The sequence below is a fragment of the Micromys minutus genome (assembly GCF_963924665.1).
Source record: "Micromys minutus genome assembly, chromosome: 13".
Classification (NCBI taxonomy): Eukaryota; Metazoa; Chordata; class Mammalia; order Rodentia; family Muridae; genus Micromys; species Micromys minutus.
Window position 1 is genome coordinate 27,512,560 of NC_137982.1, and position 15,164 is coordinate 27,527,723.

Here is a 15,164-nt window from a genome sequence, read left to right on the forward strand (position 1 = left end):
AGAAGATGTTGTTGTAGGCAACACCCAGAGGAAAACTGACAAATCACGATAAGACTCAGTGGGGATTTCTGGGCCACCAAGAAAGCACTCAGTTGTCTTTTCAAACTCCTTCGTCTACATCTCTACTCTGGGTCCTAACAATGTCCTAAAATGGTGATCAAAATTCAGAGGTCTACAAGGGTAAAGAGAATCCTTCAAACTAGCAAAATGTGTTTGGATTTGAGACAAAAGGGATTAGTGGGGTCTTGGCAAGCCAGAGAAAAAATTCCAAATCAGGCGCCATTCGGCTTTGGCCCATGCTGACAGGAAGGCCTTCAGCTGAGGCTTTCAGGTTTGCCTGATCAGATGAAAATTTGTTTTGTTTTGCTTTTTATATGAAATCTTCCACATTTTAAAAGACATTTGGTAGTTTTTTAAATGCTTTACGGGCAATTAAAAACAACTTTTGTTAGTGCATAATCAAACCACATACAGCTCCACAGTTAAAAAATGGAGCTTAGAGCCACCTACTCTGTATTAAGGATTGTCCTTCCCTAAGACTCTGTCCTCACTATATTGTGGACATATGATATATTAGGGTTTATCAAATGACTTGGTTGGCAGTGGGGTCAGCTTTTCCCTGCACTGAAGAGTGGGCCTCTCTAAAGACAACTCAGGAAACGAAGGTTAAAGGTTTCATTCTTTATGAACTATTATTGCTGATGGGATTGGCTGAGGAGAGGGGAGCCAACCCCCCATCCAGTTCTGAAGGTTGTCTTGATTTCAATGGTAGAACAGAGGCTTCAAGTCGTACTTGTCCTGATTCCTGAGAATCAGAATCTCCGAGGCTGTCGTGGGTTAAGTGGGAGTTTAGGAGTGTTTGTTCTCAGCTTTAGCCAGTAAGAGATGTTGCTTTGTTCTGGCTCCTTTCTTCAAATTCTGAGAGCTTACTTACACCTTGTTCCTTCAGAAGGAGACCTGCGAGTCTGTCTTCGGAAAACACACACACACACACACACACACACACACACACACACACACACACACACCACTGGGCTGTGGAGTTTTTCTTATTTGAGATAAATAGTTGCATTATCTGTGTGTAGGGGAAGGTGGCAGTATCGAAGGTTTTATTTGAAGTAGTTGCTTATTCGACTCTTCCCACTCAGATGCAGGAATGACAATTTTGTCCTCAGAATACTCAGTGGAAATGGCTCATGGGAAATCCTCACGGTGCACAGAGTCACTGATAATTGGACCTATTCTAATGTGCCAGACAGGGTGCTTTGCCATGTAGTGTTGTTTTTCCTCAGTGGCCCTGGGGCTATAATACAATAGGGAGAAAGCAGAGGTGAAATACCATCACATTTGAAGCGCCATTCTTCAGAATCTGAGTCAGAGGGACATTACATAGTACTTTTATCTGTTACTGAATTTTGTTGTATTTCTGTCCTGCCTGTGTTACAGAAGATCAGAACAAATTATGATCTCCCCCCCACCCCCCTACTTATAGTGTGTTGCTTTGTGTGGCCTGCAACTTGCTTTGTAGACCAGGCTGGCCTTGAACTCCGATGGATCTGCCTGGAGACCTAGGATTAAAGGCATGTGCCACCTGTGCCACCGTGTCCCCGCCATGCTTATTTGGGAATCCATATTGAACCACCCCCCCTTAAATATTGACTTGTTTGAATATCCACCCTCTCCCCCATGAAACAGGAGGGAATTTGTGTAGAAAACATACTTCTCATCTTCCCCTCCAGAGGAAAGGAACAGCGGAATGTCTGTGTGAAAATCAGAAAGTACCTGCAGGAAGTCATGCAGCATGGAAAGATTATGATAATGGACTCGAACTGACAAACTTAGAGAAATGGAGCAGTTGTCGGGGTCTAACAGTGATGTGTGAACCGATGAGAATTCGGAACTTGTACTTGGCGGTTATTGTAGTTCAGTAAACAGTACGGCACGTGTGTCTCTCAGTTGCCCAGTCTGACTCACAGTAGTGTAGACACCTCACAGGTGATTCATCATCCACCCCTAGTCAGTCATGTCAGTCTCAGGACAGACTGAACAGTTAGAAGCGTGTTAGCGGTCCCTTGGTTCCAACTGTGTCAAGGGCTGATCTTGAGCTTTGAAAAGTGACAGTCACTTTGTGCTTGTGTTCTTGTCCGCTCCAAACAGATGATGTCCGTGTCAGTTTTGTGAGCGTGTGAGCTAGGGCAGATGTGTCCCTAATCACTCAGGTTGGGTACCACTGAGTATCAGTGAGTCAGGGTTAATACTGTGCCAGGCTCTCAGAGTGATGCTGTGTGTTCCCCAAATGATTTGGGGAACAGTGTAACAGAATAGTTCTCCATCTGTTGTGGCCCAGAGAAGCCCAAAGCGTGCACACCTCTGCTGTATATAGGTAAAACGAATCTAGATTAGAACTTCCCAGGTAAAGGCAGATTGTTGCTGTGTAATGTGTAATGTGCTGTTTCCATAGAGCCTCTCCGGGGATGGGGGAGGAAATCTCATATTTTGGATAAATTTTATTTATCTAGTTGCAAAATATGTTGGCCATTTTTCTTAACTAGCCTCATCCAAGGCTTTAACATCATTTTCTTTTTCTGTAACGGGATGAAAGTGTAGCAGTAAAACTATGCAGCTTTACTTCAGAATGCTCTTAGGAAACAGCAGTGATCCACAGAAGGTGGTGAACGGGACGGTGGCTTTTTATCTGTCCTGGTGTCTCTCAAACTTTTTTCAGGTTGCAGGATCTTTAATATAGAAATCAGTGTTTTGTTTTGTTTTGTTTTGTTTTGTTTTTTTTTTGCCGTTCCCTCTAGGCAAAAAAGTACATCCTAACTGTTTCGCCATCTCTAAATACTATGTCCAAACAGTAAGTATTTATTTAAGGAAGCTTGTTTGTTTTGACACATCCTAATAACTCAGTGGCCATTTGGAAAAAAAAAAAACCAAAACCCAAACACACACACACACACACAGAAACACACACATATATATAAAGTATGAGAAAACGACCTTTTAGTCTTTAAACTGGTGGCTCTCAACCTGTGGGTCTCCATCCCTTTGTGGGTGTCAAACAGCCTTTTCATAGAGGGTCAGATATTCACATTGCAATTCATAATGGTAACAAAATTACAGTCATGAAGTAGTAACCAAAGTAGTTTTATGGTTGAGGGTCACCACTACATAGGTCGGAGCCTTGGGAAGGTTGACAAGCACCGCTTTAAGAAGAATTGTGACTGTCTGTGAGACGTACACTTGCTGGGCACTGTAGCTTCAGCTTTCGATTCCGATTGTACCAATGCCCTCGGTTCCGCTAGTTTTACTTTCTCTGCCTACTTGCCTTCTATTTGCAGCAGATGCTGAGTGCCGCAAAGGCAAGGCCCTGGCTTTGATCAGCACCCCTCCCCTCAACACACCCCCCACTGCAGCCCACCTGGTAGTGCTTAGCTCCTGTTATAGGCTAGGAGTTTCCATGGAATCAAACAGACTTTCTCTTCCTTCAGAACCTTAAAAATCAGGGCTGGAGAGATGGTTCAGTGGTTAAGAGTACCAACTGCCCTTTTGGAGGTCTTGAGTTCAAATCCCAGCAACCACATAGTGGCTCACAACCATCTGTAATGAGATCTGATGCCCTCTTCTGGTATGTCTGAAGACAGCTACAGTGTACTTATATATAATAAATACATCTATTAAAAAAATCATTCCAGAGTTGGACATCACTTTGGGCAGTAGGGTCCTTAGCACTCACTTTTGGACCCATGATGCTGCAGTTTCGGTTACCTCAGAGAAGTGCTCCAATGTACTGTGTTAAAGACCAAGGCTCAGTTCTCTCCACTTCCCTTCTTTACTTTGGTTGTACCGCATTCTGAGTTCTATTAATCAACAGATGAAGCCTAGTAAATAATGTGTCAACTCCATGAAACACAGTTCATGTAATCACTCATTCAGTTTTTAATTGTCAAAGAATTTCTTTCTAGTAAGTAGCATCCTTATTATGCAGATGAGAGAATTGAAGTTAAAAAGGTTATTAACTAGTCAACATGCGGTTGGTAGTTATCCTAGGATGTATTACAGATATGACTCATTCATGCCATGTTGTGCGTGCGCGCACACACACACACACACACACACACACACACACACACACACACACACACGGTTGCCTGTTCTGTTTGACTTTATGATCTGCACAGAATCTTCATCTTTTGCCATAGCCTCTCTTGAAGCCTTTACCTTTGGACCCATGTATGGTTGCCAAGAGAAGTACCTTTTAGTGTTTCCCAGTGACCCCGACAGGGGTTTTGTTTGTTTTTGTCTGTGTTTCTTGTTATCACTTCTAGATGACACCATTGAGACTCTGGGATCTATTGCTTTTATCGTGGATCACAAGTAATCAGGATTTGAATTGCGATGTAAAGGATTCCAATGACCAAACTTGTCATTATACTTCCTTGCTATCATTATTAAAAAAGCATCCTAACCTCTTAGGGTTCTTTAGTCACTAAAGCAAGATGAAGATATGATAGCAGGCTTTGGGTGGATAAACTTCAATAAGTCCCATTTACTTAGAAACCATGAACGGCACGAGTGGCACCTCACTATCCAATAATGCCCCTATTGCCCAGCCATGGGGAATAACAGAGGACATATTGTGCCGACCATGTATAAATATATGCATAGAGGAGAGAGAGGGTGAATGGGCTGCTTGTCAGTGCCTTGCTGCCTTAGGAAGGACATAGTGACAGCAGCAGGCCAGCAGACCCTGAGATCAGCACAGGGTAGGAGGGTCTGTTTTTAAAGGCTTGCTCAGAAGGAGATTTGGAATTAGAAAAAAATCCCTTGATTTTGTTGCTGGTTGTTAGTGCCTAATGTCAAACTGTGGTTGGATTTCTCCTTTGAAGAGGACCAAACCTGGGTCATGGGCACACTTGAGTAATCCTTGGGATTCATCATTCGGTTGCTGGATGTTGAGGGTGTCACTGGAATTAGGGTAGATTGGTGCATATGAGTTGGGCTTTTCTTTTGAGTGAGAAGAGTCAGGGTGTTACAGAATGTATAGATTTCATGGCCACTATAGTATCTTGGCATATTTTCAGATACAGTTCTCTTGAGAAAGCATAACACTGCTTTGTAGGAAACTGAAGAGTATTTGACTCTAGAACACGTTGAGCGTGTGGACTGAGTTCAGCTACTAGAGTTGGGTGCCTTTCCCTAGTACTGTGCTTTACCCAGCCTAGTGTACAGGGAACCCATATAGTGAGGACTGGCCCCCACCCCACACACTGTATGCACGCACTCCTTTCATGTCCCATGTGCATGTTTTTTTGTTTTTGTTTTTCTTCTTCTGGAATATGGCCAAGTCCTAAAGTTGAGTGGCACCTCTACTAGATCTACTGTGTTATGAGATCCTGTCGGATCTCTTTTTATCCATCTCCCTGAACACTGCCATTACTGCTCAGGTTTTTTTGTTTTTCCTCCCCCTCCCATCCCTTTCTTTGTTTAGAACCAAGGGGCCTCACTTTATCTTTGTCAGTATCGGGGTCCCAGTCTGGTTAGGCAGAAGAGAAAATCTGTTCTATCCAGATGGCATTGTCCTGATGTGATCTCACTGCCAAGCCTAGAATTCACTTTGTAGACCAGTTTGGCTCACAGAGATCCACCTGCCTCTGTCTGTTGTGTGGCCACATTCTTCTGTTTTTATGGCATTTTATGGAATTAAGCTTTTACAGGGTGCCCACTGGAGAAAAGCTCTCAAACACAGTGTACAGACAACTGACAGTCTTTATTGGAGCCCAGAGCTGTCAGAGTGAGGGCTTCTTAAAGGCAAACCTTACATCCTGGCATTTTGTTCTGCAGAGGCAGGAGGAGGTTTGTACAAAGAAACAAAAAGGAGACCAAGATAAGTTAGCTGGGGCACCTGGACTTAGGCTTCCTAGAATAGAGTTGGGTAATTTCCCATGGGGCTTCCCATCAAGGAGATGTAATTCTCGTCAGACATGAATGGCCTCATCCAGAATACAAGGTGGTGGACTTTGTCCTGTCATGGTACTTCATAAACCAGTAAATATATGGATAAGCAAGCAAGCAAGCAAGCAAGCAAGCAAATCAATTAATTAAAGACATTGTGTGGATGTATTTTTAAAATTTATTTTGTGTATAGGAATGCTCTTTTTACATGCACACTGAAAGGGGGAATCATATTCCATTGCAAAATTTGATGCAATTTATGGTTAATAATATTCTTTTTCATGTTTATATTGTATTTTATTTTCCAGTCATCTGCTTTTGGATTTTTGGGTTGCTTTATTCTTTGTTTATTGTGACTATTATAGCTACAAATATTAGTGTTCTTTTAGTTACATATTTTCACAAATATTAGTTATCAGTTTAAGTGTGTATGTGTGTGTGCACATGTGTGTGCGCGCTCGCATGCATGTAAGTTGGGTGGAATTGTGAGGTCACTTATTAAGTCTGTGTATACTGTATACTTTTCGTGTTGTTGAAACAGACACTACTATATATTCCAGGCTGGCCTCAAACTCATGGTTAGCCTGTTTTAGCCTCCTAAGTGCTGGGATTGCAGGCATGTGCCCCTATTCTTGGTTGTGGATACTTTTCGAAGAATGAGCACATTGTTTTTTCTATTGGGTATGCTGTTTTGCATTCTTAACAATAACGTAGGAGTAAGTATCCCAATTTATGCAAATCTCCTAGAGGGCCTCTAAGAAAAGTTTTTCACTTTCATAGATGCTCATGATTATGTTCGTTTTATTCAAGTATTCTGTGAGAACCTCCCCATTTTAAGATTCCTCCTAAAAATTAAAAAAAAAAAAAAAAGAAAATGACCACATGAATCTGGGTATGGGCCAGCACATGTGAGTTGTAGTTCCTGGAGCTGCAGTTGGAGGTGGTCTTAAACCTCCTGATGTGAGTGCTGGGAACGGAACCGAGTCCACTGGAGGGCAGTTTGAGCTCTCCACTGCTGAGTCATACCTGCAGTCAAATCCGAATGGATGAGTCCTCCCTAATCTTTAGACCAGGGTGAGGAGGTACTGGGAGAACCAGAGTTCCAGCCTCTAGCAGTGTTAGGGCTTTGATTATTTGCCATGATTGTGAAGATACACTTATTTTTAAGACAAAGGCTTAACTGTTCTCTTGTGTCATAAGCCACGCCCTTGTTGACTATAGTCTTAAACAGCTTTTCCCATGGTTATCTTTGTAATGAGGTATAGGAGGATGAGGAAGGCCCTGACTATGCAAAGGCATGGAGACCAAGATCCTAAGCTTCCAAGAAGGGAAGGAGGAATGTTGAGGGCAGGGCAGGGTCAGGATTTTAGGGGAAGGAACAGGTGAAAATAAGCTGCCGTAGATGATCGGGTGAGTGTGTCTCATCTGTTTTATAGTTAGTTTGAACTTATATTCAGTTATCAAGATATTTTTACAATATAATTTTGTGGTATGAAAGTTGATATTATATAAAAAATAAGCCTTTCTCTGGGTTTTTGATTCAGGTGTTTGTGTTTTCAGACTTACTGGGTAGCTGAGGCTGGCCTCGAACTCCTGAGCTTCCTATTTCTACTTCCCAAACTTGATCTGTGTCCATCAGCCAAGTACCTGTGAATGTCTAGCCTCCTGTTATCCAAAGGCTGCCCATGAAGACATTTTGTGCATCTCTTGTGTGGCCTTGTGTGAATGCGTACATACAGACATGTGTGAGTGCACACACGCAAACAGTTCTGGCACAGGAGTTTACAGGCTTGAAGGGAAGGGTTGTATGAACTCCAGAGCATGCCAAGGCACCAGACATCACAATCCGGACTGTGACAGCAAGCTATACTTCAGTTGGGATTCTAGCCAGAGGGGGGTTGTGTGGTCGGGTATTGACTCCTGAGCTGGTGGAACGAGGAACAAGGAGCCAGTGTGCAGGGAACATGGCCTCAGCGACTGTCTTGCCAGCGACACTCTTCTGTCCAGACCAGCTATCCCATTTGGTTGCACTCAGTGCATTGTGCACTTAGTCGGCAGAGTTGGCATATGCACACTAGGTCCGCATTAAAGCGCATCTCTCCGTCAGCTGGGGCCAGGCATTTACATGGACCTGAAAAGAATGGCTGGACTTGGACCAGGGGGCCACAAGCTTGTCTTTCCAGTTCTGTACATTTTTGTTTTATTTGAGACAGGACCTCACTCTGTAGTCGAGGTTGGTCTAGAACTTACTGAGTAGCTCAGGCTAACCAATCCTCATAGCAATCTCCTGCCTTGTTTTCCCAAAAAGATAGGTTTACAGGTATAAAGGCTTCAAGCCCAGCTTGGGTCTGGACTTGTGAATGGGTACATATTTCATTCCATGCTCACAGAAAGCAAGCTTCCAAAGGCAACAGATTGCACCTAAGATTGAAATGGGAGGTCAGAGGTGTGTCTTGTTCCCTACAAAGGACAAGTTTCCGGTCAGGTTTTTATAGATGGAACCCGATTAGGGAGAGACTTATTTACACTCCTGTGGGCTTCTCTGGCTCCCTGGAATGACACCGATACCTTCAGTGATTACATAAAGTAACAGTGATAATGAAAGACCTTGGCCATAGTGACTCACTCAGGGGAGCCATTTGGCTGCCTGCCTGAGTCACGCTGGGGGAAACAGGCTGACTATCTTACCAGTGTCCTGGAGCTTAGCTTCCTAACAATTGAGGATGTCAGGTAGTCACGATTATAGAATGGCTTTTCAGTTACACAGAGAAAGGAGCCACGTGCTGAGCTGGCAGCCAACCCCAGCTGCACTCACACATGATGGAAAGCACCCAAGGGCCTGAGATGATTAGAACAACAGTTAATGGTGCATCTTGCTTTGTTTTGACTCTTACCTTTGGTTCTGTTTTGAATGACTGGATTCTTCAGCTTTGGGCTGTTTATTTTATATGCCTTTCTATTCAAATTGTGCACATCACCACCATCAGCCTAAGGATTAGGAGCCAGCTAGGCTGGTTCTGCATACTAACCCTTCTCTCATCTGCTTCCTGAAGTTTACTCTGGATGCTTAAGCCCGTCATCTTTTCCTGCTTCATTGCAAAGGCTGTGGTTTTAAGGGCTGGGAAATGGGGAGTTGTTTAATAGGTACAGACGGTTACATTTCAAAGATGAAAGCTCTGAAGATTTGCTGTTCAAGATGACTATAGTCACATGGAATTGGCTAGGAGGGTAAATTTACCTTTTCAACCACAACTGAATTGCTTGTGTTTGTGGTTATGTGAAGTGATAATCTTTCCCTCTCCCTCCTTCCCTCTTACACACACACACACACACACACACACACAGAGAGAGAGAGAGAGAGAGAGAGAGAGAGAGAGAGAAACCTGTCCCCTCACATGTGAAGGCCCAAGGAGAACACTGCTTGTGTTCCTCTACTGCCCTTTGCCTTATTACGTTGAGAAGGACCTCTCACTGAACCAGAGCTTCCCTTTTTTGGCTATGATGTGGTGGGTCTGGATCTCCTTGGATCTGTTCGTCTCTGTTCTTCAATGCTTGGCATTGATGGCTGTTTGGCTTTTTATGTGATGCTTGGGAGTTGAAGTCTGGCCCTCGTGCTTGTGCAGAAAACGGTTTTATCCTATGCTTTTTTTTTTTGCTTGCTGGATTCCTAGAAAGCGTGTGTCCCTGTTAAGTTAAGAGCTCTGGGAGGCTGTATAAACTACATGTCTTATTCACACCTTCCACCTTCCTTTTTCCCAGAAGCAACATGGCTTACCAAGCCCATGTCTTCTCTATCTTCTAAGTGAACATTTCCCACTAGAGAATCTTGTGGCTTAATAACCATGAGCTTCCTTTGCAAGATGACGAGGTTATCACTGCCTTCCATGATACTACGCTCAGTTTGCTGTTACCTTCAGTACTGCCTTGTAGGTTTCTCACTTTGAGTCCTGAGGATATGAGGTAAAAGAAGGATATTTTACAGGTTTTCATTTTTTACCAGGTACCCAGGACAAGAGTGGGATCAGAAAATTCTGTATTGTCCAGCATGAGTTGATTTGTTTCTGAATGAACAGGGTACCTTCATTCCACTCTGTTACATATTTATCTGCAATTATAACTGTAAATATACAGCTGTGATAGATGCTTTGTAGCCATTGCTAATGCCTTTATAAAATATTCAGAAATATGAACATGCCATTCTGTTTTGAAATGGTTTTAATAAGGAAGGCACTTAATGTTGGAACAGGGGCCGTAAGTATAACTGTACCTTGGGTAGGTTAATTACAGCAGCTGATAGCAGTGCGAGGGTTCTGGTGACCAGACAGGAGTTCGTGTGGATTATGTGCAGTGAAAGAATGCCTAACATTCATTTTATTTACTGGAAAATATTAGAATTGTGGACTGTTGCCAATGAGTTCCCATCTGAAAAGTAATAAGTAAAACACCCCATTGGTTGATGTTTTGTGAGATTTGAGAAATGCTTTTTAGTGTGGATACTTACAGTGAAAACAGAACCCTAAGTCAGTAAAGATACTTTAGACTGAGAAGATGGCTGCGTCTCCTCATTTACGCGTTCCACAACCTCCCCACAGTGTAGTGGCTGCCATCCTGTGAGTTGGTTATTAACAGAGAAAAATGTGAGATGTCATGGATGTATTGGTGTCAGAATTCAAGCAGGGTATCTTCTTGTAGCTAGGCGGTGGTCCTGATGATGAACGGTGGGCGTTCCCTGCCGAAAGAGCATGCTTCATGATGAATTGATTGTAGCAAGCAGCTCATCCAGTATAGAGCTTGGGTAATCGTCATTCACTGAACTTTCCAACACAAATACAGTATACCTTTAGTGGACTGATAGCAGGCATTTGCATGTGGCAGCTTTATGATTAAATTCGTAGAGCCCAGTGATGGGTAAGAGAAGGAGACAGAGCCCCATGACTCAGGTGTCAGTAGGTCTGGGTGACGGGGGTGCCATCATGCTGGGAAACCTAGACGTTGATGTACACATCCAGGCCAATCACGGAGCGGTACATTTACATGGATATCTGAGGACTGTGGGGATAGATACAATATGTTTATGAGTTACCTGCACCAGTAGTTAGAGTAGCCTTCAGAGTCCTGTCCTGTACAGTAGAACAGGAAGAGTTAACTCTAAAATCTTAGAGTTGTCATTACCAGTTTCTGTGGATGTCTGATTCTAAATTAAGTCCCTGTGGGATTACTCATCTGTGCTCTTCCTGAGCATCTCAGAGGACTGACTGAGAGAAGCTGGTGTTTTAGATGCCTGATAGATGACTACCAAGCGTAGTTTTAATTTTTTAAATTACTTCTTACGTATTTTTTGAGATTAAAATTACATTACTTCCCCATTGTTTTAACTTTGGTGTAGAGAGATGCCACTCCCGACAAGAACTATTCTTGAGTTCAAAGTAGTTATGGCTCTTTTTCTTCAGGGCAAGGCAGACCAGGTCTCCAGCCTCCAAACTCAGGACATCTGCTTTGATTGTTCTCTTGGTTTTCCCATAAGTCCTCAGATCTCACCAGGGATGTTAGAGACACTGTGTCTTGATATCCTTCCAGACCTTGCATCTATCCAGTCAGGTCTCATGGAACTTGTCTGTCGTAACCTCATTCCCTTTTGTGCATGTGTGTGTGTGTGTGTGTGTGTGTGTATCTGTAGATTTGTTTTCGAGTGGGTGTGAGTGTGTGCCACACAGCGCCTGTGGATGTCTCAGGTGGACACTGGGTGTCTTTTTAAATTGCTTTAAATACTTAAAAACTGAGACAGAATCTCTCAGTTAAACTTGGAACTTGATGTTTGGCTAATCTGGCTAGCTCCCTATCTCCTTTCTGTATTCTAGGGGTAACAGAGGGTTGCCCCAGGAACAGGATTTTGACCTGGGGTTCTGGAGATCTGAGTGGCCTCACATTTGTATACAGCAAGTACTTTGTTGGCTGAGCTCAGCTCCTCAGCTGCCCCGCCCCTGCCCCTCTGCTTCCACGTTTGCTAAGCATCCTGTGTGTGGTGTTTGCAGCTACCTGAGAAAACTACTTGCTTGTATCATTTTCTTGTTTTTAAAGTGTTTCAGAGGTTGGAGAGGTGGCTCAGGAAGCAGTTAAGAGTACTGGCTCTTCCAGAGGTGACAGGTTCCATTCCCTGTTCCCACATGGAGACTCACAGACGTCTGTAACTCTTAGGGCATCTGATGCTCTCTTCTGGTTTCCATCGCCACTACATGCTTGCACACAGACATACGTGTAGGCATTTGTAGGCTTCATGTTACACTTTACACTTACTGAGCTTGAGGGGCATTTCTGCTCATGGTACAGCTTTGACTCACGGCCCTTCCCCCCCTTCATTCTTAGTCTCTTTCTGGCCGCACTGGCTACTCTGAGCACTTTGACTGTGCCACACATTCCTGTGTCCCATCCCCCTTCTCGTTTGCTCTGCTCAGCAGCTTTCTGTCCACTGTTCACTGTTCAGTGTGAGCTCTGTTCATGTTTAACTTCCCATGGTCAGTCCTTCCTCCCGGTCTGTATCCTTTACCCAATCCCAGCATCCTTCTGACACACTGTGCGAACACTTGCCAGAGTTAGGAAACCTTTGTGTTCCCGTCATCATACAAGACTGTCTAGTGCCACCCAGCATGCTGCACTGTATTTGTACAGGGAGAGTGTCTCAAAACCATTTGTCAAACAAAAGGGTGTTTAATCAAAAGTGTAGAAGGAGAATCTTAGCCCCCCCCCAAACCATCAGGGCCCTCCAATTGCCATTGCTAACTACTTGCATGAGTGCTTAGCCGAGAGTCAGCACAGCGTTTTAAGTAGCCTGGCATTTTATTTTTCTGCAAAATGAACTCAGCGGCACCATTAGAATGCATCCTGGGAATTTAACAGGGTTTGTTACCAATGGAGGCTGTGCAGCCTTAAGCAAGTTAGCCATGTTCAGCCAGACTTGTTTCTTATAACCGGGGGAAATCATATCAACCTCACATGCCTATGCCTGGAAGATTGAGATTAGACATGCCTCATGCTTCCTCCACTGCTTTGGACATTATAGTTCAGGCATTTGAAAAATTCCTTCCTATCTCTGGAGATGAATGAGGGCTTGAGGGGAAAACTCAGTTAACTTATCTTGCAATCTTGTACTGCATTTAATCTTACCCAGGGATACTAATCTACGGGTCACGAACCAGTTTAGGAGGAAAACATCCATCTTCTGGGCACACACAAATAAGTAATAAAGAGTTGTTTACTTAACAGTAAATAACCTTGTGTCCCTCCTCCAAAGACAGATATAGATGGAATTCTTTGCCATATCCCAAAGTTGCTTAACTTTTTTTTTTTTTTTTTAAACTGAACAGAGTCACTTAGATACTTTTTCATTCTATTTTAAGGAGCTGTTTCAAGGAGCTGGGTCACATGAAACTATTTCCCCCATTTTATGTATTTCAATATTTAGGAAGTTTTAGTAGTTCCACTTAAAACTCTGCAGTCTACAGTTCTAAGTACATTGTCAGCACAGAAGTGATTTAAACCTTAAAAAAGATTAATCCTTTGACATTCTGAAGTCACCGACCAGCCTGGAAGTCTGATGGCTTCTATTCAGATAAGTAGATGGTAGATATATTTGAGGAATATCAATGTGAATGGCAGGCTGAGTTTAGGGGAAATGCTTGGGTTAAACCTATCAGCTCACCACGTGGTGATTCCCGGATAGTAAGTCTGTTTGCCCACTCTTTAACAGCATGAAAACCCAGAACAGGAGGCACAGTCTGTCAGCCTGTAAGCAGAGGCCTTCAGAGGGTCGGGAGTCTGAGCCTTGATAGGTGAAGACTTTTGCATGTGCTGTCCCAGATGTTGGCCTAGACAAACATCTGTTGGGATGGGGTGATCAAGAGACATAACACCTTACGCAAGTACTTAGTTCAAGTGTTTACAGCACGGGGCCTTTAGAGGGGACACAGACAGATCTGAGTTTCTTCTGGGCTCTCAGACTTTGCCACCAAGTCCTGTGGCCAAGAATCTTGGTAGTATGTATGATCGGGTATTTGGGACATCAGGGTCATAAACATGCCTGTGTTCAGGCAGGTCCATGTTCAGCTCTGCAGGACATGTGTCCTAGTTGCAGCAGGGTTTGTGTCTAAATACCTTGCTGACCTTGGTGTCCATTCCTTGCTGCCTGCTTAACCTGGCATGCAAGCGGTTAAGGGTTGAATTGATCTTAGCAAGCCAGAGGGCCCAGAGGACAGTTATTGTTGCCTGTCTGCCTTTTATTTTGTTCTACCTCACTTTCGTGTGACATCTGTGGAAGTTGCTAAGCATCCCTACCCGTCATCTGATGGCAATCTTGACATTTTCTTTCAGCAACTTTAGCCATTGAGTCTTCTTTTGGTGTCTCTGTGCCTACACGGGAACCATAGTTTCTGAAAAGCCACTTCTTACCTCTTGATTGGCTATAAGGGGAGGCTGCCATGAAATGAATGGACAGAGCCACTTTTGCTGAGATGCTTGTCTGATTCTTTTAAAGCAGGCTGCTCCTTCCTTTCATCTCCTGACCGTGGGTGTGAGTGTTCCCCTCATACACATGAATCTCAGAGGATGTGGTACCCTCACGGAATCATTTGCTAGGCATTGAAATGCTGTCATGAAAGGGCCTTGGTGGATTTTTCTATACCTATGACATACTATGGTATGTAACAGGTCTTTTTACTTCTTATTTTCACAGAATGCTATGAACCTGCCTCCTGACAAAGCCAGGCTCCTGCGGCAGTATGATAATGAGAAAAAATGGGAGCTGATCTGTGATCAGGTAAGAAAGTCATTTTCTATGGAGGAATCAAGGAAAGGGGAAATAGTATATTGTTCCTGTGTGGGTTGAGCTTATCGCAGGAGGTACATGAATTTCTTCATTCTGATCGTTGGTGTCTGGGTTTCTTATCAGAGGAAAGGTAGACAATTACTTACTACATTAGTTTTTTCATTTTCTGAGATATTTCATGGGAAAGCAGGTTAAGTGGACAACTCAAAATGAAGTTATCTGTTCTGTATGCCTTACGTAGGAGCTTATGTTGCGTAAGTGGTATAGATCTTATGGTTTAAGTGGCCTTCCTGAAAACTGGCATGTTGCCATGTGAGAAGGTAAACTGTATATAAAGAAACATCGGTAGCAAACAACATTGCTGCCCACTTTCTCTAGTTCCCAGCCGTTA

The 15,164-nt window shown here is 43.4% G+C and overlaps 1 protein-coding gene across 2 annotated transcripts in view; it reads left to right on the forward strand.

The window, feature by feature from the left end:
* FMNL2 (formin like 2) overlaps positions 1–15,164 on the forward strand; it is a 259,204-nt gene that overhangs the window by 129,794 nt on the left and 114,246 nt on the right. For both annotated transcript variants that reach the window (XM_080927503.1, XM_080927502.1), the window contains exon 2: positions 14,681–14,764. In XM_080927503.1, coding sequence (XP_080783629.1) covers positions 14,681–14,764 — 84 coding nt within the window. The remainder of the gene's footprint in view (positions 1–14,680; positions 14,765–15,164) is intronic.